At 46.2% G+C, this 27,673-nt stretch overlaps 1 protein-coding gene across 1 annotated transcript; it reads right to left on the bottom strand.

The window, feature by feature from the left end:
• Nucleotides 1-6,584: 6,584 nt before the first annotated feature.
• Ywhah (tyrosine 3-monooxygenase/tryptophan 5-monooxygenase activation protein eta) lies at nucleotides 6,585-15,283 on the bottom strand. Its single transcript, XM_027387227.2, has 2 exons — nucleotides 14,994-15,283; nucleotides 6,585-8,015 (listed from the first exon to the last, which is right to left on the bottom strand). The coding sequence occupies exons 1-2, from the start codon at nucleotides 15,078-15,080 to the stop codon at nucleotides 7,362-7,364; spliced, it is 741 nt and encodes a 246-aa protein (XP_027243028.1). The 5' UTR covers nucleotides 15,081-15,283; the 3' UTR covers nucleotides 6,585-7,361.
• Between the last annotated feature and the right edge of the window lie 12,390 nt (nucleotides 15,284-27,673).

Here is a 27,673-nt window from a genome sequence, read left to right as displayed (position 1 = left end):
CGGGCTGAACCCTGACTGAGGTAGCCCGGTGTATGATGAGGTGTGGTGGGGTCACAGAAACTAATATTCATATTTATTCACTCCTTTTGAGTCCCTTTTAAGTGGTTTGTAGGTTTTTGTGGTGCCTGCGCCACGAGTGAGTCTAATGTATCAGGCGAAAGCCTGGAGATTTAAATGAAAGACGTCCAGCCTTTTGTGCTAAAGGAGTGTGAATCTCCGTCTCTCTGTCTCTCTATTGCAGGCAGGAATGAGAATGAAGGTTCCAAATCACACTGTCTCCCCGGGAGCCAGCTGGTGAGGAGGAGTCATCTCTCTCAGCACTCAGCTGGGCCCCATGTCCTTGTATCACGCCTCTCCCACCTCCATCCCACAAGCCTGTTGTACACAATCCATACCTCCTGCCCTCCTGCCCTCCTGCCCTAATTCTAATAATCATGCACACTTCTCAGCTCTGTTCTACAGTGGAAGGCCATGCCAAGTCCTAAACTCATCACATAGCCTCACCACAAGCTATGGGACGGGTATCATCGAGTTTTTCACAGACAAGGAAGCTGAGACAGCAAGCCATGCCTTAGCCTTCCACACCTGCTCCTCCTCCTGGGGAGTGAGTTACTCCTTCGAGGCAAAGTAAGGACGCCTGCAATGGAGAGAAATGGGCTTTGATGGTGACACTGCCCCACTGAGAGAATCATCATTTTTCAGACCCTCTGTTGGATCTTCACCTCCACATGATAATTATGGAGAAAAATGGTGGCTAGCCTAGGAACACCTGGGGCTTAGGGGGCACTTGGCTTCCCTTCCTTCCTTCTACAGGAAAGTAAGGACACTGGGAAAATACCATCTAGAGCAGTGTTTCTCAACTTGTTGAGACCCCTTGGGGGGAGGGAGTCTCATATCAGGTATCTTGCAGGTATCAGATATTTACATTACAATTCGTAAAAGTAGAAAACTAGTTATGAAGTAGCAACAAAAATTATTTTATGGTTGGGGTCACAACATGAGGAACTCTAGTAAAGGGTAACAGCATTAGAAAGGTCAAGGGGAAATGGTGAACTCATTATCGTAAACCAAGCTTCAGCGAGTTCTGGGACCTCACTATGCTTGGTTCTCTCACCTATGACATGGGTCAGTAAAGAGCTCACAACCAAACAAAAAAGCTCACCTCACAGGGCTGTGAGGCCACTCAGCAACTGTTGCAAATGCCACTCTCCCCTCCTTCCTCCTTCCCTATGGTACTGGTTAAAGCAGAGGTTTTGCCACAAACACAAGAGATTGCTGTTATTGCTGAATGAACCTTTGGTACCACCTCCAACCCCTAAAAGAAACAAAAACCCACTCTAAGGGCACAGCATCTTGGTAGCCACTCCCTTTCAAGGCTGCTCTTGAAGGTATAAATCTCCTTGAATGCTGCCTCCAGGCTCCTCCCTCACTTCCTCTTTGTCCTTGCCCTGCCCACATACCTTCCTCATCTGAGAGGCTGGCATCACTGACCCGCATCTTTGGATACACGGGGAAGTTGGGTATCAGCCCAAGTTCTTCTTTGCCTTCATCCTTACCCAGGCCTTCAGGAAGTCCTGCCGGCTCTACCCTCTAACTATGTCTATAATGTTTCTCCATTGCAATCATATCACCCAAGCTAAAAAATCTTCCCAGGGGCTTGGCAGTGCGAGGGCAATGGAAGAAACCTACAGCCTAGGCTGCCCTCAGACACACGACAATCGTCCCACGTCATCCTCCCAGATACGGGAATTACGTGAGCCGCTGTGCCCGGATGCATTCCTCCTGCGTTCCCTTTGTCCCTGCTAACTCCTAGGCCAATCTTCCTCTCACACCCTCTGCCTCGTCCCTTAGTTGTCCACCTCCTCCCCAAACTGCTTCCAACACCTGCTGATAGGCTTTCCCTGAAGCCACCTATCTTCACTTTTGGACACTGCACTCAATCCATACCACAGCATGTTTTGCGGTAACTGTGGGATTCCTCTCCCCCACCACACATGACTATGAACCCCACTATAACAGAGATCTGAGCTGGTTTTGCTTACTGTGGTATTCTAAATAACCGCACACAAAAATCGCTGAGTCGGTGCTTATTGGAGTAAACCACAGGTGAGGAACCACCCTGCCTGGTTATGGGTGGGGGATCACATACCCTGATTTGCTTGGGGAGACCTGCCACTCCTGCATAGTAATAACGGTGTCCCTGGTAACTCTCAAATACCCCATCTTGGTGACATGCTATATGACCAGCCCAGCTGTTAGGGAGGAGAAAGGGTTGACCCCGAAGATTCCATTCTTTCTCAACACATTCATTCCTGTTTTTCTCCAAAGCAGCCAAAGCATTCTCTTGCTTCTCAAACCTTTCTTCTTCTTATATATTCTCCCTGCATCCCCACCCAAACACATGAGCATTCTGTTTTCCAATTTCACTGCAGAAGTATATTCCTGAAGGGTTGCCATGGTGAGCTAATGATTCACTACCCTAGAAACAGTTGCCTAGGAAATGAGTGATGTCACTTCCAGGAGATGATTTCCATAGTAACCATCTTGGTGGAATTCAGGGGGTGGCCATGAAAGTGAAGTGGGAGGAGGTCAGCTGCAGAAAAGACAAAAGCAAAGAACAGAAGGACATGGGGAGGGGGAAGTACAGGGGAAAGGCCAGGAAGAAGACGGGGACCATCCCAGAGCAGCTGACAGTAATACAGATCTCAGGAATGGAAAAGTCTCCAGAGACTGCCAAAGGCGACAAGCTAAGAGGCTAGGATGTACAATCACACCACCGGTTTAGAAGACATGCCAACTCTAAGATTTGCATATAGTAGACACTTGGAGAAATGAAAGATTCTTTTTCAGCCACTTTTTAAAGTATTTATATTTGGGGGAGGCTCATGCCACAGTCCACACATGGTCAGAGGCCAACTAGCAGGATTCAGTTCTTCCCTATTATGTGGGTTCCGGGAATAAGACTCAGGTCATCAGGCTTGGTGACTGAGCCATTTTAATGGTTCTTGGGTCATCTTCCTAAAATTCCAACCTCATACATAAATACAATAAATTGTAAATTGTGTTCCAGTGGAGGGGGGGCTAAATGATACTTTCATCTTCTTTTTATTGTATCTACCTACTCACAGGTGTGTGCAGATATGCATATACACATATGATCACATAATTAGCCCTGTAAGAACAAGGCTCATGTCTAAGTCAAATAACAGAGGCATCTCAAGCCACCCACCCAATGTTTTACCATGTAGTAGCAATCCAATGGGATTATTAGGTGGAGGAGACTGATAAATGTCATTGTGTAGTACAGAGCCATAGTCCTGACCCCCAAAAATGGGCTCAGAGTAGCTGTCAAGGAGAAGGGAGGAGATCATAGAATTTGAAATGTTATTCCAGGACTGCTAAAGATGTATAAAAGTAAGAGAGCAGGGTTAGGGAGGTGGCTCAGTCAATAAAGTAACTGTTCCACAAGCACAAGGGCCTGTTTGATCACTCAAAACCCATGTAAAAAAGCCAGCAGTGACACCCCATGTCTTTAATCCCAGCACTGGGGAGGCAGACAGAGACAGAAAGAACCCCAGGTTATACTAGTTAGTCACTCTAGCTGAATCAGAGTACTCCCGTCAGACTCTATCAAAAGAATATGGTGAAGAGTGACAGAGGAAAGCACCTGATATCAACACGCAAACATGTGCACCCCATACATGAACATGTTAGACATACAAAACTAAGTGAGCAGGCTGAACAAGTTTGGGGTAGCTGGGCTTCATCTGGTGCTACCTTTCCCATCTGTCACTGCATTGCCTACAAAGTATCCTTTCTCCGTGGAAGGCTTAAAAGGAAAAGCATGAAGGCCCTGATTTCAGGGCATGCCCAGGGGGTTGGTGGGACACTGAGAAGCCAACTAGTTGAAAAGGCAAATGTGACCTGGAGTGACAAAAGACTGGCAAGCAAAGGGTCTGATCAAAGATGTCTCCTCTTTAACAGCTCTGGATCCTTTTGAATTTTAAAATTGTTTCTGTGCAAAGGCAACATGGTGGCTGGGAAAGCAAGGACCTTGAAGCCCTGCAAAACAGCATGGAGGCTGCCTTCTGCCTTTTTAACCTTAGGAAAGTCACTTTTCTTTTTTTCGGTGCTGGGGATAGAACCCAGAACCTTGTTAACGCTAGACCAGCCCTCTACCACTAAATTACGTCCTCAGCCCTTGAACTTTTTGGTTTTTGTTTTGTTTTGTTTTGTTTTTGCGGGGGGGGGGGTTTTTTCCGAGATAGGGTTTCTTTGTGCAGCCCTGGCAGTCCTGCAACTTGCTCTTTAGACCAGGCTGTCCTCAACTCAGAGACCTGCCCGCCTCTGCCTCCCAAGCACTGGGATTAATGGTGTGTGTCACCATGCCTGGCTTCAGCCTTGAACTTTAAAGTTTGTTTTTTAAAGATTTAATTCTTATTCTGTATCTGTCTGTGTGGGGGTGTGTCCACTTGAATGCAGGTACCCACAGAGGCCAGAAGAGGGCATCAGATCCCCTTGAGCTGGAGTTACAACCAACTGTGAAGAGCTCTACATGGGCGCTGGAAATCAAACATACCTATTTCTAACTACTGAACCATCTCTCTAGCCTGAACTAAAGCCTCACTTACCAAGGTGGCTAGCTCACAGAAGTAAGTCAGCAAGTGTCACCACCTCCCCTTCCCTTCAGGATAGCTTCTGTCCTCCACAATAGCCTAGGCACTTACACCTTGGGAAATTAACTTGACACTATCCCTTTCACCTCACTCAGCTTGTGATCTTCAGCTTGTGGATCTTCAGCTTGTCTAGACACCATCAAGGTCTACAGTCCAGTAGAAGTGGAGAAACAACTTAGAACCATGAAGACTGACCCAAAGTTACCTAGTAGTTCAGAGAAGGGGAGGCTTCCAGTCAGGTCAGAGGATTTCAGAGTATTTTGTCAGATCTTGAGGGGAAACATTCATGTGTGTATAGTATGTCAGCTTGGGGGGGAAGCAGCAGAGGGGGGCCACTGGCGTCATCTTTCAGGGGTCTTACATAGCTTAGGAGCCACGATGTAAGGTAGCTCCATATTTAAAATGTTTGTCAGCCCTAAACACCTGAACCTGAGTGACCTTTCTGCCATGCCCTCTCCCCCACAACTAGCTGGACTGTAGGAACATGTTGCCATACCCAGCTTAACAGCCTAGTTTTGGATTTTTTGTTGTTTTGTTTTGAGGAAAGCTCCCACGTATTCCAAGACTGGCCTGGAGCTCTCACTATGTAGCAGAGATTGACTTTGAATTTCCAATCCTCCATACCTCAGTCCTGGAATAGCTCGTATTTATGTGGTGTTGAGATCCATCCTGAGGTTTCACTCATCCAAAGAGCTGCATCCTGGCCAACAGTCTGTTTTGACCTCAGCTTTACCTCTTTGAAGACAGGTCCTTTAAATGACATGGCTGATACTTAGTTTGCGCATGTCAAAAATATTAACATGCTTATCATTCAGGATCACTGTAGATTCAGTGACTATATGCATAAATTACAACATACAGGTTTTTTGAAATGGTTTTTACCAAACAGCCCAATGTCTGAAATCTACTAAAAAATAATAAGCACTTAAGTTCCTTTTGTATAAAAGAAATAGAAGACCTTAAACAGGCAGCAAATCAGTCTACCAGACAGGCAGTAAAACAAGCTACAGCAGCTTATAGCTCCCTCTTGGCTCCTCAGGAAACCCCATTTAAGCAGATGGATCTGAGTTAAGGCCAGCCTGGTTTATTTAGTGAGCTCAAGGGCTACAATAGAGACCTTGTCTCAAAAAAGATAAATAAAAGTTTTTGAGTAAAACAAACAAAAAAAAAAAAAAAAGGAAAGAGTTTTAAGTATTCTTTAAAATAAAATAAAAACAAACTACTTGTAAGATAGCTCAGGCAGACTTCATGCTCCTGAATTCAGTTCCTGAAACCCACACGGTCAAAGAAATCAACTCCCACACTTGTCTTTTTACCACCACACATCTATCCACACACAAATCCCCATTTTTTTCTTAAAGACAGGTTCTCACTCTGTAGCACTGACAGGCCTGGGACTGCTGTATAGACCAGGCTGGCCTCAAATTGAGATATCTTGACTGCCTCTGCCTCCCCAGTGCTGGGATTAAAGGCATGCACCACTACACTTGGCAAAAACTTTTTAATCACTGAAACCTACTTTAGGGCCCCCTTAATTAGCATTTTATAATATCTAATTTGGAGAACAAGCCACATACAAGCTCAGGGTTTACTGTCAGTATTAAACGCCAGTCAATCCTCAAGCAGATCAACCACAACCCTCCCAACACAGACATAGACTATCCCTTAGAGGTTCCCTGCCACAGAAGATAGCACTTTGCTTGGCTCATTTATAAGCATCAGTTAACAAGGAGAGTGCATAGTGTTATTTCAGAGAACTACTCTGTGCTACAAAATGTGTAATGAAATCAAAGGACAGGAAGTCTGAATATGTACTAGCAAAGCTACAATGTTTGAGAATCTCAAACCAGGACTGAAACCGCTTTGTAGGAAAGGGGAGGGAGGGTGGAAATCAAGGCCAGGCACAGATAATATCCCCAAAGCAGCATTTATTTACTCTTTTAAGTCCAAAACATTTATTTTAGCAGTCTGGCATTTCATAACCACCCATCATGATTGACACAGGTTGACACACATGATGCTGTCAGGATACACAAGAACAATAGCCAAAGAGTTACAAAAAAATAAATCCATGATTCTTAATCACAACCAAAAAAAGAAAAAAAAAGTTACACATACCAAAACTTCTGATGCATTGCATTGAAAAGAAAGTGTGCACACGCCATAATTTAAAGAGGCACAGCAAGGGCTGCTGAAAGCTGGCGTTAAACAGTTTATAAAGCTGATGGTGAAGGAACAAGCTGTCGCTGTGTCAGTTTCCATTAGCTGAAGGAAGGGGTGCGAGGGTCGGATTCATTTTTGCATGCACAAGATGTACTGCTTAACAGAACACTGTCAGCTTGTTTTAAATAGCAGCCATAGCCTGTGTTGGCTAATTCTCCTTTCTACACTCAATTATCATCACCTGGATTGCCATAGATCAACAGACATAATAAATGCCTCATTCACAACACACTTCTCTGCACAATTCAAAAGGGAATGCCCTGTGGCTCAAAGCAACCATCAGTCCAGCAAATGTCCATGAAGGTTTATCTGAAACTGCTTCCCAAGGGACAGGAGGGCAGATCTGAATAGCTGTGCTGCCAATACAGATAGGTTTAGCACTAGATATAGTGATTGTGGCGAGGAAGAATCAGTGATGATGGGGGTGGTGGGTGAAGGAAGGGTCAGGGACTTGAAGGGACTTCAGTTGCCTTCTCCTGCTTCTTCATCCTGCTGGTCGCTCGTCCAGAGGGTGAGGTTGTCTCGAAGCAACTGCATGATGAGGGTGGAGTCCTTATAGGAATCCTCATTTAATGTGTCCAGCTCAGCTATGGCATCATCAAAGGCTTGTTTGGCTAAGAGGCAGGCCTGCTCTGGGGCATTCTGGATCTCATAGTAGAACACAGAAAAATTGAGGGCCAGGCCAAGCCGGATGGGGTGTGTTGGCTGCATGTGCTCTTTGCTGATTTCGAAAGCTTCCTTGTATGCGGCCTCAGAAGCTTCAACCACACTGTTTTTCTTCTCCCCAGAAGCCACCTCTGCCAAGTAGCGGTAGTAATCACCCTTCATTTTCAGATAGAACACCTTGCTCTCATACTGGAAATCATTGCAGTTCTTGATGAGGAACTTGTCAAGCAGAGCCAAGACATCGTTGCAAACTGTCTCCAGCTCCTTCTCAATCTTCTCCCGGTAAGCTTTAACTTTCTCCAACTTCTTTTCATTTCCATCTGCCATGGTTTTCTGCTCGATGCTACTAATGACCCTCCAAGAGGATCGCCTGGCACCAACTACATTCTTGTAGGCCACGGAGAGGAGATTTCTATCTTCATTAGATAGAGGTTCATTCAGCTCTGTCACCTGCAAAATACCAGAGGTAAACATAAGAGCACAAAGTCTGAGTATCCTGAAAATCATCCCTGTAATGTAATTAACAATCCCGTTCATAATGGAGCCAGGCACAGTGGCACATGCCTGTGATCTCAGTACTCAGGACATGATAGGGCCTAGGGTAATTCATAATCCCAGTCTGAGAGAGCTTGCTGCTCCTGCAGAGGACCAGTGTTTGGTTCCCAGTACTCATGCTGGGTGGTTCACAACTGTCTATAACTCCAGTTCCAGGAAGATCTGACTCCCTGCTCCCCCCACATACACAAATAAAGATTGTTTTTATTAAGACAGGGTTTATCTGTGTGGCCCTGGCTGTCTTGGAACTCACTTTGCAGACCAAGATGGCCTCAAACACAGACCCACCTGTTCCTATCTCCCAGATGCTGAGATTAAAGGCATACACCATCACCACCCAGCAAGAAGAAAAATTATTTTAAATGCCGTTCTCATTTTGATAGAAGAATGGCTGAATGGGTATCATGGAAGGCATTACACAATGCTATAGACTTTGCTCTGTGTTACTCCCCACACATACTTCCTGGCTTCACCCAAGCCAAAATGAAAAGTATATTCGTAAACGCCCAAATCTGCTGAAAGGAAGCAATGCTACTTAGCTTTCTTCCCAAACTAACCAGATATACAGTTAGTAGAAAGAGCTAGATTTTGCTGTGGGCTGAATGGTGTTCCCTGAAAACTTATATTGAAATCCTAATCTCCCTCCAGTACTTGCTAATGTGATTTTATGTGGAAGCCAAGTCTTTTTTGTTTTTTCAAGACAGGGTTTCCCTGTATAGTCCTAGCTGGCGTTGAACTGCACACAGATCCACCTGCCTCTGCCTCCTAAGGGCTGGGAATAAAGGCATATCTCCATTTCTTAAAAAACAAGATAAATCTTGGGTCAGTGGTAGTGGTAGTGAGCACCTTTAATCCCAGGTAGGTGGATCTCTGTGAGTTCAAGGCCAGCCTGGTCTACAGAGCAAGTTCCAGGACAGGCTCCAAAGACACACAAAGAAATCCCGAGGTGGCGGGGGGACACAAATCAACAAACAACAAAAATAGTCTCCATGTCAACAATTTAACTGTTGTCTTTACCACACAAGCCTTTGGCTGTACCAACTCTCAACTCCATGGTACTCTTTTCACCCATTTTCTGCTCTAAGATTACACAGCATTATTGAAAGTCACAAATAACACAGTTTGCTGCTAATTCATTTATCTTCCTATGGCACTATTTGCTTACTCAGAAATCTCTAGGGACCTCCTCCCACTACTCTTAAGGCAATAAATTGTGGATAAAAATAGACCTAGTGCCAAAAACAGAACAATGACTAGAAAAACTTAGAAGTTCTTAATCTGGGAAGATATCCATTACCAAAAACATTACTGAGCAAACAAAACTGACACAGGAGTTGAGCATGGTAATGAAGGCCCATAATTACAGCTACTCAGGAAGCTGAGGCAGGAGGATTGTATGCTCACCATCTTGGGCTATATAATAAGCTAAAGACCAGCAGAAATAACTAACGTTATTCTAAGTTTAATGTCAGATGAAACGGTGACTCTCGTTATCATTAGAGACTGACTTGTCTTTGCCTTGCTTTTGAGATCATATAACTCAAATGACTGGCATTACTGTATGTTACTGTCTCTAAAGGCACAGACTAGTGGCTTCAGAAGTCCTGCCCAGTTCTGATTACTGAAGCATCAACACCCACAGCAGAACAGAACATCAATGAAGGAAGGAAGTGTGAGGAACACTAAAATGCTAGCATTATGTTGCCTCCACAGGGACAGGAGGTGACATCAGTTGACAAGTGCGTAGTGGCCAGAGGACAACTTTAGGTGCCAATTCCTTATGCATCACCCATCTTTGAGCTCCTGTGAGACAGTCTCTCTGATGGTTTGAACTAACAAGTAGTCTAGACGACCAGTGAGCCTGTCTCTCTGCCCCACCCCCACCCCCAGCTCTGGAATTACAAGCCATTGTTCACCATGTTTTGCTACTGTTTTTAATGTGGGTTCTGGGACCCATCTCAGGTCCTCATGTTTGTACAACAAGCACCTTACCAACTAAGCCATCTTCCCAACCCAACAACTAACAGTCAGAACTGAAATTTAACCAATTCTTAGCTATGGCACTGAAAAGCTCCCCAGTTTTCAGAACAGGCAATGTTCAGACCTACATACTTCCCTTTTACACTTGTCCACTGCAGCTAAGCCACAAGGAGTAGATTCTATTTTTAATCAAACTTGGCAGATACACCCAGTAAGTGTAACTGCTTAGTAAGTCCACCTACATAAAGTAATTGGAACAATGGTTAGTATAGCAGACATGTATCAGAAACTATCCTGTAACTTCCTGGGGGATTGTATAATGTTAGAGAATTCAAATTCTAGCTTCACAACCTACTAACCAAGACACTATTAACCAATGCAAATCCCATCTGTAAAATGGTACTATTACAAACAATACTTGTAAACTCCTGTTTTAACATTGTATGAAAGCTGAAGGAGTCAACCAGTGGTAGAATATATGCTTAGCACATACAAGACCCTGGGGTTTTTGATTCCTAGTACCAGGCAATTAGTATAAATAAAAACAATTGGTACATGGACTAAAAGCTACTATCTAGTGAGTACCTAGTAAGTAAAATTCCTCAAACTTGCTGAATGTAATATGGAAAACAATGAGGTAACCCTTCAAAACTTTTGGTTTTTTTCAGACAGGATCTTACTGCATAACTCAGACTGGTCTTTGTTTGTCTTAGAATTTTCCTATGAATTTTTAATTTTTTATTTTAACGAAGGCTAGTCTTAAACTCACAATAATCCTCCAACCTTAACTTCCCAAGTTCTGGGATTACAGGCATAAGCTATCAAACTTAGCCTACACTATATTTCTAAAAAAAAAAAAAAGTGTAACCTCTATAGTTAACTCCTAATAATAATAATAATAATAATAATAATAATAATAATAATAAAGCACTTTTTCTTTTCCCAAGTGAGCAGTATGGCTCCCATACTACTGAAAGCTTTTCAGAAGACAATTCAGGAACCCAGATGCAGACAGAAATCAGAAATCCTGCTTTCAGGGAAGGAAGACTATATATCTGTTACCTGAAATACTTCTTTCCCGTACAAGGGACAAAGCCAAAGCCCTAAGTATGCTAAGTGCTCTCCCACCCAACCCCAACCCTAGAGCAGTAGCCTCCAACTGAATCTATTACATAAATATTAAATGTCTTCTTCCTTCCTCAGTTTGGATATTGGTAAAGAGAGAATCACATTTCAATGCCCAGCCAGTGGAAAATGGGACTCTCCTAGTTTTCATTTATTCCAAACAGCACTAAAGTGGCTTTCACATTCGTGGTGGATCAATCCCAGCACTCAGGGGGCAGAGGCCAACCTGGTCCATGTAGGGAGTTCCAAGCCAGATTCACGTATGTGTGTTGGTGATGACACACACAATGAGAACCTATCTCAAAAAAATTTCCATATTGACACAATTTTTGATGGATCTTAAAAGTCCAATGTCTCCTCCAGTCATTCAGTGGGATTCTCCTTTTACACACCACCTGCTGCTTCTCCCATTTCTCACACTCTCATAGCCAGCAAGTGTAAGGGCCTTTTGCCTCTTCCTGCCCAACTCATGTTGCTTTGAATGCAGTTTTGTTTCTTGCACTTAGATATTCATCAAATCCAACATTTTGCTCTATATTCTACCAACACTGTAAGACTGTAGCAGCTGGGTGTGGTGGCACATGCCTGTAATCCAAGCACTCACGAGGCGTAGGGTTTGAAGTCAGTAAGACCCTAATAACTTTGTACAGCACTGTATATTTGCATTTTGTAATTTCAGTTACCACCTCTAAATGACTCAGGGGAAGAAGAAGATATGACTGAATTATCTACCCATCAATACAGAAGCCTATAGTTCCCTTATCTCCTGACAACTCAGTCCTTCTACAGGAGCATTTTATTCTCATTTAATAAACTTACTTCATACTCCATGGAAGTGACTAGGCAACATCAGGAAGGGCTTGAAGAGTTATTTAATTAAGCTTCTGTAACATGTGATGACTCTTCATGAGTAGGGGGAGAAGTTATGGTCTTCAACCGATTTGAAGCAATACCACTATTCCTAATGGGGTGGGGGGTGGGCTGAGGAATCAAAACAGGGACCCTCAAAATGCTAGGCAATGGCTGTACCACCCAAGCTCCACCTTCAGTCATTCTTAAAGTTTACCACTACTGTCCTCCAGGTGACGCTGCTAGATTAAGAAACATCATTATGCCGGGCGGTGGTGGCGCATGCCTTTAATCCCAGCACTCGGGAGGCAGAGGCAGGCGGATCTCTGTGAGTTCGAGACCAGCCTGGTCTACAAGAGCTAGTTCCAGGACAGCCTCCAAAGCCACAGAGAAACCCTGTCTCGAAAAACCAAAAAAAAAAAAAAAGAAACATCATTATAGGCACTATGACTAAACCACTTAAATTAATAAAAACCATCTTGAAGATTAAAGAAAAAAACTGACTTGTTACTAATACCAATATTCCTAATTTTTTTTCAATTTTCCTAATTTTATACTTCAGAGATCCTGCAGCCAGGAGATGTAAGTTTCAAGGTCAGAGTAGTGACACCCTACTCCCCCATTCTGTCAAGCCTGTTCCACTCTCTCTAAACAGTGTACTTACCTGCCTTTAAACTGCCTGAAAAAAAGCCCACATAAACCCAGGGGGAAGCCAGGCAGGACGGTGCACACCAGTGATCCCAGGATTTGATGGGTAAAGGCAAAATCACCTGGAGTTCAAGGCCAGCCTCAGCTATTTAATGTATTTGAGGACAGCCTGGGATACCTGAAAACCTATCTAAAAGAAAAAAAGGAAAAAACCCAATGTGAGTATACTAGAGTTCATTCTTCCCAAAAGCTTTTGAATAGATGGCCTATTAGCATTTATTAAGAATTTCATCTAAAAATTACACCAACAGGCAAAATAAGATTTTTTTCTACACCTACCTAAAAATATATCCCACTAATATAGGTGGCAAACATTAATTCTGGTAGGAAACAACTCCCCTTATTTTTTTAGTAGTTAACTTGAGGGAATGTTTTATCACAAATTTGATGGTGCAAATATTAAATTCTCTGTTCCTGGTGTCTTTTCCAAACCATGAATCATGAATTTCTAACACACTCAAAGGTTCATTAGCTTGTAAAATGTTATCTTAATGCCCCAGGGAACATCTGTGAATAAAATAGGCAACTTCATTTTCAAGCCCATTTAGAGAGACCAGAGGGCCTTTTTTTCCCTGATGAAACTATATTTTGTTCTGGTAACATCTCTCTAGTCTTTCCTAATTTCCCACCTCAGGAAATTGGCAGCTCCACATACATGACAGCCGTTTTTCCTTAGTTTTAATTCATCTTCATATAAGCCCCATCCATCTTTCTCTTCAACATTTTTATCTCCCAAAACTGCAGCCTTCAAGTACCACTCACACCATGAGCACAGGCCTCACTCAGGGTCCAGGGAGAGGCCTCAACTTGCAGAATCCCAGAGCTATTTGGTGACTTGGTGTGTGAACAGTGGTGGCTTTCAAGATGTACATTAGTGATTACAGTCTTGTTTCCAAAAATTTGCAAAACCATATTTTAACTTTGTTTTCTTAAAGGAAGAATTCACAATTTCTTCAAAGTCCAGACCCCAAACCCAGAACATCCCCTGGTATAAATGAAAAGCTTGTATATAATCAGCACAGCATAGCATAATAGTGAAGTCAGTCTCACCAATGAATCAACAAACAGGGTTTCCAGAGACATTTTGCTGAATGTGTAACAGGGCACTAGAGAAGATAGTAACTTGATTATCTGTTCTTACCTGGGAAATCCTAAATGTTCACCTCAATTTTATATCTCATGTAGTATCAAAATAAAGTTTCCAAATTATATTAACAGGAGTCTCTAGGTTTATAATTTTTTATTTAAGAATCATTTCAAAGGCCAGCTATAGGACATATGAGCTACAATCTAGGGCAGTTAATACTTACTCATTTAAGTCAGCTAAAAACTGCCCTAAGGGCTGCTTAAAAGGCAGATTTCTGAGTCTCACTCCCAAAATGCTTGTCTATGGTGGAGTCCAAGGAAATTCTCCCCAAGCTTAGGAGGTTTACACCAAGACACTTAGTAGCCACGGTTGCACCTCTATCACTGTGACCTTGACAAGAAATATTCTTGACAAGAGAAAACCCAGGACCATGTGAAGAGTCGTCTATAGTGGGGTGGTAACCAGAATTCAAACCCTCGAATAGGCAGGTAGGCTCTAATCTACGATACTTGCTAGGGTGTGGCTGGGCATGTCTCCTTTACCGGAAATCAAGTTGCAGAATCCATCTATGAGGGTCTCAGGAATGCAAAGGCACCCAGGTTTGCTTCATTTTCATTTCCTCCGCAGGCAGACACGCTGCACTGAATGTTGGGATATTATGTAGGGACCCACGCCCTCCTCACGCCTATGACTTCTGGAATGAGGTCTTCGCACACAAAGCCAGACCCGAGGTGTGGAAAATGGGAAAGAACCAACTTCAGGCAAGCAAAGCAAACAGGTCGTGGCGGAGAAAACCAGGAGACGGGTCTCCAGTGGCTGAGGATTCTTTATTACAAGTGGGTGAATGGTGGAAGGGAAGCACGTTTCGCCTCAGGTCGGAAGAAGGGTCTAGAAGCAGGAACGCGATTTCCTCGTGTACCCCCTCCCCCACCAGGGCTCCGAGCGAGGCTGCGGCGACCCCTGCCCGCCAACCTCCGAGGGGAGACCCCGCCGCGGCAGGGCCTCAGGAAATGGAGAGCTCGGCGGCCGCCGCGCCCAAAAGGTGGCTGTGCGCTGGGAGGGAGCCGCCGCCCAGGCCCGACCCGCCCCACAGCCCCCGGCCGCCCGGCTCCCGGTGCGCTCACCGCCTTCATGGCGGAGGCCATGTCGTCGTAGCGCTCCGCCTGCTCCGCCAGTCGCGCCCGCTGCAGCAGCTGCTCTCGGTCCCCCATGTCTCTCGCGACTCGGCCTCGCCTCGCGCGCCCGCACCGCCTGCTTGCTCGCTCGCTCGCCCGCCTGCCCGTCCGCTTCCCGGTCTCCGCCGAGGCCGCCGCCGCGCACGCGCACTGGCTCGCCGGCTGGCGGGAGGCTGCAGGCTGCGCCGCGGCTCGCGCCCTCTCGCTGGCTGGCTGCACGCGCAGTGGCGAGGGCCGCGGAGCCGCGGAGAGAGGACAGGGGGGCGCCGCGGGCGGCGGGAGGGAGGACGCGACCACGCCTGCGCACTCGGAGCGGCGAGCCGCGGGAGGGGGAGCGGGGCGGCCCAGCCCTAACGGTCTTTTTTAAGGTGACGTCATCTACTATAAATAGCTGCGGCTAGGCCCAGCGCTGGAGAGCGGCGCAGGCGCCCTAGGAGTGCTGCATTTTACCGCCGCAGTGTTGGAGGGTAGGGAGCGGCCAGGGCGCGGCGATGGTGGCTCCTCAGGCTGGCGTTGTCGCCGCCCAGGCCAGGAAAGCGTCACAAAACCCATGTTAGAGCTCAGGTTTGAGAAGGGCCCTCCCAGCAAATAACCCTGTGTGGAGAAGCCGCCGCCCCCCACCGAGGGACGTCTCTGCTCCCTGAGGCCACACCCAGCGCTTGGGTCAGCTCTGGTGGTGGCTCCTTCCCTTAGGGACAGCTCCTCAGAGACACTGGAACCCACCATACCGCACCCTGAGAAGTGACCTTCGGCCAGCTCTGGCTTTCACAGGGCTGGCAGGTAGCTTGGCAGAGTTTAACGGTCACGACAGGCCTACGAGGAGCTGGCCCACTGCTGGGCCTTAACTGGCACTAACCTATTTCATACAACCGACTCCACGAAAATCACAGCAGGCCCCCATTTTTCAAAGCCCAAGTGCATGCCGCGACCCCGGTTAAAAAAAAGTTGGCGACCAACCTGGTCGACTTACCCTGTCTGTTTCAAAGATTTGAAAGGAAGTTTGGGGTTACAACACAGAGGTACCATGTTTGCCTGGTGTGAGCGAGGGCCTGAGGTGGACCCCTCAGTGGAAGAAGCAGCAAAAATGCAAAGCAAGGGCACACACACTTCCTGTGTGTGGAGTGACCAAAATCTGATTTCAGTATCTTCTTGGACTTCTATGGCAATGGACTGACTGGTCACTAAGCCCCTCCCAGGCCTGCAATTCCATGCTAAGGGATCCTGGGTTGGGCCTTAAGACCAAGCTAGGAAAAAAAAAAAAAATTAAAACAAGCACTCTAGCCAGTCACAGGTGGCTCTCTGAGTTCCAGGACAGCCTGGTCTAGAAAGCAAGTTCCAGGACAGTCAGGGCTACACAGAGAAACCCTGTCTAGAAACAAAGCAAAAAACAAAACATCCCCAGAGAATCACAGGAGAAGGGGCCTTAGGTTGACTGAGAACTGTGCGTATTGAAGGCAAGGGGGCAGAGATGAACCCCAGACATTGCTCTTCAGAGCTATCATTTTCATTTTTAAATATATAGAGAGGACGTTTTAAACTTTTTGTATTTTGAGACAGAGTTTCTCCGTGTAACAGTCCTCGCTATCCTGGAAATTGCTTTGTAGACCAGGCTAGCCTCGAACTCACTGAGATCCAGCTGCCTCTGCCTTCCAAGTGCTGGGACTAAAGGCATGCGCCACCACCGCCAGACTGTTTCTAACTTTTTTAAACATATTTGGGTGGAAGGCAAGTGGGGTGAGGGATGCGTGTGTAGAGGTCAGAGGTGTGTGTGTGTGTGTGTGTGTGCACGCGCTCGCGCGTCCCCTAGAACTGGGGCAGTTGTGAGCTGCCATGTGGGTGCTGGAGATAGAACCCAGGACCTCTGGAAGAACAGCCGGTGCTCTTATACTCTAAGCCATCTCTCTAGCCCCAGATGGCATCTTGCTCATCTTGCTGTTGTCTCTCTCCCCTGTGGGTTCCTGAGAGGAATTCAGGTCATCTGGTTTAACTACAAGTGACTTTACTTACATCTGAACCATCTCACTGGCCACTCATTTTTTGTGTGTTTTTGTTTTATACAGATCTTTCATTTGGCCTGGAACTCACTAACTGGGCTATGCCTGCTGACCTTAAAACCTCAAGAATCCACTAGCCTTCACCTCCTCTGCACTGGGGTTCAAGCATGCTCTACTATGCCTGGCTTCTTATCACTGGGTGATGGGGTCAGGTGATGGGAATCTCACCACTGGGTGATGGGGTCAGCTGATGGGAATCTCACTACTGGGTGATGGGGTCAGGTGATGGGAATCTCACCACTGAGTGATAGTGAAACCTGCTTGAACCCCAGTGCTGGGGAAGTAGAGGCAAATGGATTCCTGGAACTTTGTGGTCAGTCAACATAGTCTAATTGCCTTCTGTGAGGGCAGGTGTAGCACTGCCTTCCTGGGTTGCTTCCTGCTCTCAGAGCATACCGCCCTTAAGCATTTCTGGCATTCTCAGCCTGAAATTGGTTGACAGTGAAAATGAAGCTGAGCTGTGTGTTCTGGATAATTGATTTTGACAGTACTACAGTTTGAACATCGTCTCCTGAAAAAAGCATGCATCCACAGTGCTTCAGAGGAAGAGCCTGATGGGAAGTGCTGAGATCATGGTGGCTCCTCCTCCATAAATGGATTAATACCAGCTAGAAAAGGCCTGGAGAGAACTATCCCAGGTTCAAAACAAACAAAAACCAAAACTGTTCTATCTTCTGCCAAGGAGTATCATATTCTTAGATTTCTGAGGCCCTAAACCTGGGGCAGTGAGGGGGGCAGATTATAATTTTTATTAGTTACCCAGTCTGTGGCTTTCTGCTAGCTATAGCAGACAACAGAAAGGAAATGACATTGGTGACTCCTTGCTTCTCCCTCGAAGAGTTTTGCCTTCTCTATCTGCCTCGCTTCATCTAGACTCTTCATGGCCACCAGAGATGCTTCATAGTCCTCACCTCCCTGGCTCTCTTGGGTGCACTGGGCTCAGTTGCCGCTTGTCCCTCCATGTGGGTTCTCCTCTTGGCTTCTGTGGTCCTACACTCTCTAAGCACCCTTCTGCTGCAGAGTGGGCTCACCCTCTAGCCTTCCCTGAAGTATTGGTGTGCCTCAGGACCACCCCAGCCCCTCTTCTCACTCTGCTTCATCTTTGCCCCATCCATGTTCACTCTTACGGGAAAATGACTCAATAGCATGTTCCCAGCACTGGGTGATGTGCTATATAATGTTTTTGTTTTGTGATAACTCTGAAAGGCATGTACAATTCCAATTTCCATTTTATAGTTGAGGAAACTGGCTCAGAAATGTGTGTGGCCTGAAAGTCACATAGAAGCTAACAGAGCCAATGCTCAGACTCGGTTCCCCCAGATGGAACCACACTGCCCTGTGACCCTCAGGGTCGAACTGTAAGAAGTATACACAAGCCCCCCCAACTGCTCTCTGTAAACTCTTATGAGGGCCTTTTCTCTTTGACCCCTCTTAGACAGATGCCGACTCTTAGGAGACCCTGGAACACATCACCCTATCAATAGGTTGGCTCTGGAACCACTCCAGAGAGATGCCCTGAGTAAGATTGGTGATAAACACATCATGTTGCTAGGGCTCAGAACTGTCCCCAGCACAGGAGCCAAATCTGTGTCTTCCCCTGCTACAAGGTATCACTCTAGAAATAGGGAAGGCTCACCTGACTTCTCAGAATCTGCATGGTACCCTGTGGGGGCCCAACATGATTCTAGACTTGGGTTCAAATCCTGATCTACCGGTTTATCCTCTGAGTTCTCTTGAGCAAGCCACATGGAAAATGGGCCTAATAACCTTTTTGTTTTGTCTTTTTGAGACAGCATTTCACTGGCCATCCTGGAACTTGCTCTGTGGGCCAGGCTGGCCTCAAATTTACAGAGATCCACCTGCCTCTGACTCCAAAGTCTAGGATTAAAGGCATGTGCCTTCTCATTTTTCTTAAACAGGGTCTCACCGTGTAACCCTGGCTATCCTGGAACTTGCTGTGTAAACCAGGCTGGCCTCAAATTCAGGTCCTTAACTTCTGCCTCCTAAGTGCTGGATTTAAAGGTAAGCACCACCACACTCCAGCTTAAAAAAACAAAGCAAAACCAACCAGTCGATGGTGAAGGCCTTTAATCTCAGCACTCATGAGGCAGAGGCAGGGGAATCTCTGTGAGCTTGAGGCCAGCTTGGTCTAACAGTGAGTTCCAGGACAGCCATGGCTACACAGAGAAGCCCTGTCTCTAAAAACAGAATAAAATAAACATAGGGTCTTGATCTATAGGCCAGGCAATTCTCAAACTCATGACAATCATCCTGTCTCAGTCTCCCAAATACTGGGATTATAGGCATGTGCCACCATATTTGACTCCATAAAGTGTTTCTTAGAGCCCTCACAGAGATCACCAGGCACTTATGTAGTATCTCTATGGCAACACCATAGGATAAGCACCAGCCCTATCAGCTCTGTGGCTGGTCCCTTGGTGTGTCCAGCTCCGAGCACAGTGCTAGTGACTGCTCCTCTGCATGGCTGGATTCCCAAAGCATTCCCAGAACCTTCCATCCAGAGTCCAGCGAAGAGTGACCACAAAAGGCATGGCCCTGTTTGTTTGGTCATCTCCTCCCTATAGCAGATACTCTGGTACACTCTGAACTGTCTGAGATGTCTGGACACAGAGGGACATACTACAAAAAAGACCAGAGAGGTGGCAGTCACACTGTTACCATGGTTACCATCTTGAGCTTAGTGTCTCCAAGACAGGACTCCTTGCCACACCCTGATGCAGTCAGCTTGCTTCCAAAGTGACTCCTCAGCCAATGATGATTACCACTGTCAGTACTGGCATCAACCACAGCTCGTGCTTATCAATCCCTTACTCTTTTCTGGGCTTGAGATGTCTTAAAGTCTCTGCTTAGAGATAGCATGTCACCCTCATATAGAAGGGACCTGAGACACAGAAGGGTTAGACATTCATCTAAGCTTCCCCACCAGCTTTCTGCCACCAACCTGGGGTCAAGCCACAGGATTCACAGCTATCCTGCCCCTTTCAGAACCTGACTTGGAAGCAGTGTGGCACCTACAGCAGGTGCTAAAACATCCTGGGAGCTGCAGCCTGTAAGCTGCTGCTTCAAACTGCTGGCACTAGGACTCAGTTCACAGGCCCCATCTCCCTCAGGCTCATGCTCAGAGCAGGGCTCTGGTGATGGGAGGCGGGGGAAAGGGCTTTTGCTTCAGTTCTGTACAAGTTCAGGAGACTTGTCTTTTGTTTTGAGGTAGGGTCTTGCTATGCAGCAGTCTAGGTTAGCCTCAAAGTCACTATGTAGCCTAAGCTGGCCTCAAATTCCTGAGTTTTCTGGCTCAGCCTCCCATGTGCTGGCTGACATTACAGATCTTGTACACCTTGAACTTTCATTTATTTTATTTCAATCTTTTGAGACAGGTTCCAGATAGCTTCAAATATCTGATCTTCCTATCTCTACCCAAATATTAGGATTATAAGCAGGTATTACTACCCTCATCAAACTTCGGTTTCTTGGTCAGAATTTTCTAGATCCTTTCATTGGAAAATCCTTGATAATTGCCTCCCCCTTCTGCATGGTTCCTATGGGATCTGCCCAGGTAGGAGAGGCTGTCTCCAGCTAAGAAAAGAGCTGGGACAGGGTCTGAGAAGGCTGTTGCTTTGCCTTTGACCCTAAGATGTCTTATCTGTGACACCAAGACCTTACTGGTAGATGGCAATGTTCTTTGGTTTCCTAGCTCTGAGAGTCTAGGGCATTGGAAAAACCAAACAGCATGACAGTTCAAGAGGTAAAACTCAGGCTGCTCCTAATGACAGGTGTGGAGCTGAATTGTAATTTAGTGGCAGAACACCTGCCAAGCATGTGCAAGACTCTCCCAGCACTCCAAATAAGTAAATAAATAAATAAATAAAGCTGGAGCATAGTGATATACACCTTTAATCCCAGAGCTCTTGAGGAAGAAGCAGGTAGATCTCTTTCGAGTACAAATCAAGCTCCAGAACAGTCACGGCTATAAATACTAAGGGATATCCTGTCTCAAAAATAAATGAACAAACAGCTAAATAATAAAGAGGTGAGACCAGATCAATCAGACAAAGAAATAAATTCCTGTTCCTTAGCAGGCCTTGGGGTAGCAGCTTGCCAGTACATTCCCATTTAGCTACAGTGGGGTCAGTTTTCTTCCCATTCTAAAGTAAGGGAAAGGAGGCCAAGCAAGATGTCGGCTTGTCCTGTCCGCTCCAGCACAGCGCAATAGCCTAGCTCCAGACTTCACCACTGTTTGCACTGCTGCTCCTGCCCTGTGAGTCCTCTGAGCATCAGGCTGAGATTTTAACTGTCAAGTGCTCCTTAAATGGTTCCCTGGGAAGTAAAGGAGAGGGTCACTGAGTTTTTGCCAAGGTTCCCTGCCAGGCAACTGTGCTAAAAAAACATCTTTTCCTCCCCAGGATGTTAGTAGGAGGCAAACAGATTGTTACAGCCTTCTGGCTTCTTCCAGACGATGGCAGTGGACTGGCCCTGACTCAGGAAACAAAGCAATCTGGGAGGGCCAAGGCCACAGGAGAAGGCCTCGAACAGGGGTGGGGGGGGTAGGAGGTTGCTCTGTAGCATAGAGCTTATGGGAAGGCTCCTTGTCTACTAAGATACCAGTGTTTCTGCCTAGTTCTTTACAACATGAGCCTGAAGCTGCTTTTAAAACTCATTACTCACTCCCTGGACATCTTGGGCACACCATGTTCCCAGACTCTGCCCACAAATTTCTACCCACTAAAATGTCCTTATCTATCCCTCCAAGATTTTCTGTTTTAGTTACCCCCCCCTTTTTTTTTAGCCCAGGCTGACCTCAAACTTTAAAACCTGTGATCAGCCTGCCGTTGCCTCTCAGGTGTATAAGGTTTAAAGGCATGCCCCATGATACATATCCATCAAATCCTACCTTCTTCAAAGACCCTGACCTGTTTCTCCAACAAGAGATAATCTACAGGAAGCTGGAGAGATGGCTCAGCGGTTAAGAACACTTGGAGAGGACCTGAGTTTGGTCCCAGCCCCAACATCAGGTAGCTCATCTGTAACTCCAGGTCCAGGCTGTCTGACGCCATCTCAGACACAGACACCTGAGCTCAAGTGGGCGTACCCACATTCAGACATATGCACATATACATGATTTAAATTAGTCAAAATAAATCTTTTAAAGAAATACTCTCATAGCAGGCAGGCAGCACAGACCATAAACTGCTGTAATCACAGCACTTGAGACAGATTTGAGGTCAACCTGTGGTACATTGTAAGGCCTGTCCCCCCCCCTTTTTTTAAATTCCTCCTTTGCCTCCTTTCATCTTTTAATTACATACATGTGTGTGGAAGTTATAGGACATTTTCATGTGTAAATTCTCCACTTTTACTGTTAGTCTAGGATCAAACTCAGGTCGACAAGCTTGTATGACAGACACTTTTACAAAAATAATTCTTTCAATTTCCACCATTTCCACATGACTCTAATCTGCTCTCTGTGTAAAGTGTCATAGATAAGGTTGATGTTTACCAGCCAATTAGCAGGCATCAGGCATTGTGTTACAACACTTAATGTAGCATTCTCAATCTAATCTATTTCTTTTATACCCATTGAACAGATAAAGAAACTGAAACTCAGAGAAGTTACCCCAGGCCTGCAGTTAGTAGAGGAGTTAGCATTTGAGCCTCCATCTTTCTGACCATAGAATTCATGTTCTTTGTCATTTCAAGCCCCTGTGTCCTACTTCTTTAGCAAGTTGCCATTTCCCTGGTAGGATGAAAACACCTGAGAATACAGCTTGGTTTCCATCTGTCCTCAGAGCCCCTCAAATGCTGGGTAGGGAGGGAGTCCTGGACTCGGGGATTGCTCTATGAATACAGAATTGAATGCAATTTCTACCTTCTCTTTGTTACAGAATCCCACACTAGGGTCATCTTTATAAAAGGCCAAGTTCACTGCCTGCCACACACACCCCAGTGGAGAAATAATGAAGTCATTTCTTTGACAGCTACCTGACCAGTTGGCAGTTGAGTAGAAGATAAAAGAGAGTGAGAAAGGAGGGAGAAGACAAGACTAAATGAGCTAGGAGGGAGCTGAGGGTGGGACCAATGCTTCCAGGCTGAGCTCATCAACGTCAGATAGTTACTGGGCCTCACTTCCAATCTCAGTCTTCCCCAGCAGTTAAGAAAACCTAGACAAGTCCCTCCACCTCTTCCTACTTCAGTCTCCTCTCGTGGGAAATGGACACGCTGTGACGGCACTGTCCTTGCTAGACCTTGGGCTGTTACCAGGAGGAATGAAGCTATGACTGACTGAGGGAAGAAGTGGGTGATTCCTACAGGACATCGTGACAGTGTGACAGTACTATTAGTACCTGACATGTTATGAAATGACTGAGCCAGAGAGGTCTTGGGACAGCAGAGAATTTATAAAATCGTGGTCATTAAAAATGATATTGGCCGGGCGTTGGTGGCACACACCTTTAATCCCAGCACTCAGGAGGCAGAGGCAGGTGGATCTCTGTGAGTTGGAGACCAGTCTGGTCTACAAGAGCTAGTTCCAGGACAGCCTCCAAAGCCACAGAGAAACTCTGTCTCGAAAAACCAAAAAAAAAAACAAAAAAAAAAAAACAAACAAACAAAAAAAGATATTGATGGGGCTGGAGAGATGGCTCGGAGGTTAAGAGCACTGGCTGCTCTTCCAGAGGACCTGAGTTCAATTCCCAATTCCCAGCAACCACATGGTTGCTCACAACCACCTGTAATGAGATCTGGTGTCCTCTTCTGGCCTGCAGAGAGAACACTGTATACATAATAAATAAATAAATCTTTAAAAAAAGATATTGAAAGCCAAGGGGTGGTGGCACACACCTTTAATCCCAGCACTTGGGAGGCAAAGGCAGATGGATCTCTGTGAGTTCGAGACCAGCCTGGTCTAGAGAGCTAGTTCTAGGACAGAAACCCTGTCCCAAAAAAAAAAAAACAAAAACAAAAAACAAAAACAAACAACAAAAAAGTATACCATTATACCCAACTAAGATGCAAAAAATAAAAAAGATGCATTTTATTTTTAATTTTGTAGGTGTGTGTTTTCATTCACATAAACACACACAAGAATTCAGGTGTGCAAAGAGGCCAGAGGCATCGGATCTCCTGGAGCTAGGGTTGCAGGCAGTCTTGAGCTTCCCAATGTGGGTACTAGAAACCGTACACTCTTTGGTCCTCTGCAGGAGCAGCAAGCCCTCTTAACACTGAACCATCTCTCCAGCCTCAAAGTTAAGATATTCTTAAAGAATATTCTTAATATGGCAGCTTCTCTCTTTGGCTATCAGATTATTAAAATCAATGATCTCCAAGATATTAAACTTTGCCCAAGATTCTCAGGAGAATCTCTCAGAAAAAAAGAAAAGGTGGAGGAAGCCTAGTAATGCCTGGTGCCAACCAGAGGAAGAGCGTCTCCAGGAAGCACTCTCACAGCCTTCTCAACTCCTCAGACCATCTGGAATCTCCTCCACTCCTGAGACTACCATCCAGAGTCTCCCCAGCTCCTCAGACCACCATCCAAATGAGACTGGAGCACAGACAAGGATGACAGGGCCACACTCCACCCAGGACTGCTATTTAAACCTAAACCTCATGTCAGGGCCCCAAGGACTTTACTAGGGTGTCTCTAGATCTCATTATTTGTTCCTTTTCCCAAAGTGGCCACACTGAATTACTTTGTTTTCTCTGCTTTTCACTATCACTAGTTGTTGGGACTTCAGGTTTGACACACAACTCTTTACCAGGTTGCTGTGATTGAAGTGTGGGTAAAAGTGTAAGTTACAGCCTGAAGTCATGTGTCCAGTGAATGCCCACTGTGGCCGTGGTCCTGTCAGGGCTCCTCTCTGAACCTGTTTGTCTGCTCAGAAAATGGGGGTAAGAATTCCTGGGAGGGTGATGAGATTAGACAAAGGCCAGGAGCTGTTTTCTTTTAGGTGTGGAAGCTTTTTTTTTTTTTTTTTTTTTTTTTTTTTTTTGAGATAGGATCTCACGGTGCAGCAGAAATTGGTCGTCCCCCCCCCCCCACTCCCCTTTCTCAGCCTGTGCCTAAACAGGTCAGGCCTGGGAGCTACTCTAGCAGCTGCTGTGCTCCTGCTTCCTGCCTTTCCTGCATGCAGGCCTGTGTTATCACCAGCAGTGGCTTCTGTTTATCCCTCACAGCAGCCCTGAGGTGAAAATCCAATTTACAGATAAATGGCTAGAAAGGGTTGGAACCAGGCTCTGCTCCAGTCAGGTTCCCTCCACCTTACCCCTCCTCGTTTCCTACCTAACTCAGACCCTTTCCTTTCTCTGGTTTCAGCAAAAACTAGGTCCCTCTGGACGGATCTTTTGGTGTCAGGCCAGAGTGGGTATCTGTCTTGTCCTACAATGGGGCTTTCTCTCTTTTCTCTATCACAAGGGTAGCTCCATGATGCAAAGCCATTGTCATGCTACAGATGCATCCCTGGAGCATGCGCAATGTTAGGCAGATAGCAGGTGCTCAGCAAATACTTGCCAGATGATGGAATTCATCATGCCCTGAAGCAGAATGCTATGGGAGGGGCAGAAGAGAAAGCTTTGGACTTCTGCCATGCCTTACATTAGCAGTATCTTCTTCAAGTCCCGACAGCCAGCCCCCCTGGGACACCACTGAAGCTCTCTGAATTCCGGTCACTGCTTCACCTTGGGAAGGCATCCGCAGCCCTCACCCAGCAGTAATTGACGTCACGGTGGTGCCAGGAGCTGCCCCGTTAATATTTAATGCGGCTTTACTGCAGCAGAGCTACAGGCTAGAAGAGCTGGAAGGGGCCACGTCTCGGCTCTGTGGAGCCATGGGGAGGTTACAGATAGGAAAGGGCTTCCTAAGCCATACAGCCTGGCAAATGAGCATTGTGCCAGCCCTCTTTAGTCCCTGGCTTAACTCTGAAAGAGCCAGGGCAGCATGTGGCCTGCAGTGGGACAACAAGACTGCTGACTGAGCCCAAGTCCTAAATAAACGGGGGATTAGGGGCTCCTGGGGGAAGTTTCCTGGAGATAGTGGGAGAGTAGAGAACTGGCGCCAGCCAGACCACCCTGCACAGCTGTGTGAACAAGAGCCTTGGTTTGCTATCTGAAGAATGGAGCAAATACATACATTCAGGGCTGCTGCACCAGTTGAGGCAAGGAATGAAGAGGATCTGCTAGCACATAGTAGGCCCTCCACAAATGTGGAACCTCTTCTTCCAAGCAAAATGTGAAGGGCTCTTCCTGGATCCAGTGACCAGGGAAATTAGTGGGGATCCAAATGTCTTTGTCATCACGTCCCACACTAGGAGAGGTATAAGCGATGGCAGAGCCCATAATGGATGTACCCCCATCATCTGTTTAACAGATGAGGATGCAGAGGGTCAAGGAAGCCACGTGGTCCAGATGTTAACATGCAGATCAGCAATCTCCCAGGACTTTGCAAGCTGAGAGGTTTATTCAGGGCCATCTGCCTGCAGATGACTTCAAGGCTCAATGGTCTTCATTCCCTTTGGGGGCCAGGACAATAGCAGAAAACTACCGGCCACCCCCACCTCCTCCTGGTCTCCTTCTGGTGTATTTTCCCACAAACCCAGGCAGCTTCCCTAGCTGAAGTCTGTGGCCATATCCTCTCGAAGCCTAAAGCCATTCTGTGATCCTACACAGGGACATGGGGACACCAAAGAGGATGCAGAAGGTGAAGGGCAGCTGATCTCAGATACAGGGACCTCAGTGAGGGATGACCCAAATAGTTGTGTGCACACACATACTAAAAACCATTGTTATTTGCCTGAAAATTGAACAATACAGTCTGTATTTTCTAAACTGGGCAGCCCTGTGTCTAGTGCCTTCAGAGAAAAAAAAAAAAAAACACAAAAACAAAAACTGGGGTCTTGAGTTGGCTCCAAGATCATTCCAGCCTTCATCTGGACTCTCTGCTTTAGACAACTTGAAAATCCCAAACTGTTCTTCCCCTCTGGCCTCTAGGAAGACATTGTCCTTTCCATAGCAAACCTCTTGCTTCTCCTATTTCTCCCTCTGCCACTGGTGCTTGGCCTGACTCATCCTTTAGGCCCCTGAAGCATTATCCTTGCTTCCTCATGGAAGCCTCCAGGCTTCTCCTGCCCTGGCACCTCCTTTGGGTCCCATGGTGCCCAAGAGTTTTCCTATGTCTGTCTTGTTTACTTGGTAAAAAGTAGGAAGTCTACAAACAGCCCCTGGCACTTTACCTGATAACAGCTTGTCTTACTTCAGCCAAATCTGTGTGTCTACAAGCCCCTCCCTGGCCCACTTGGAATCTCATCTCCTCCAGGCCTTCCTTGGGCCCCAGAATTTTCCCAGCTTTTTTCTCCTCAGCCACCATCCAGGGCAGCAAGCCATCTTTTCATGCCATAAGCTTAGCAAGACTTTCCTCCCCCAGACTCTCCTTCTGTGACCCTAGGCTCTGAGCATGGCTGCTCAGTAGCTGGTAAGTGTAGAGGATGCCCACCAAGAGCCAGCAACCAAAATCCTAAGCCTTTCCAAAGGCTTTCTATAGACCTTTGAGGAGCCAGAGAGCCCTTCCCC

The sequence above is a fragment of the Cricetulus griseus genome (assembly GCF_003668045.3).
Source record: "Cricetulus griseus strain 17A/GY chromosome 1 unlocalized genomic scaffold, alternate assembly CriGri-PICRH-1.0 chr1_1, whole genome shotgun sequence".
In the NCBI taxonomy this organism is placed as follows: Eukaryota; Metazoa; Chordata; class Mammalia; order Rodentia; family Cricetidae; genus Cricetulus; species Cricetulus griseus.
The sequence above is the reverse complement of the archived record's forward strand: the minus strand, read 5'-3'. Positions and strand labels throughout refer to the sequence as shown.

What these genes read in the sequence shown, in the direction of transcription:
- Ywhah (XM_027387227.2), bottom strand. Translation starts at nt 15,080, where the DNA reads ATGGGGGACCGAGAGCAGCTGCTGCAGCGGGCGCGACTGGCGGAGCAG. An exon ending in TGGCCTCCGCCATGAAGGCG is followed by an intron (nt 8,016 to 14,993) that starts GTGAGCGCACCG and finishes GGTATTTTGCAG; the next exon opens with GTGACAGAGCTGAATGAACC.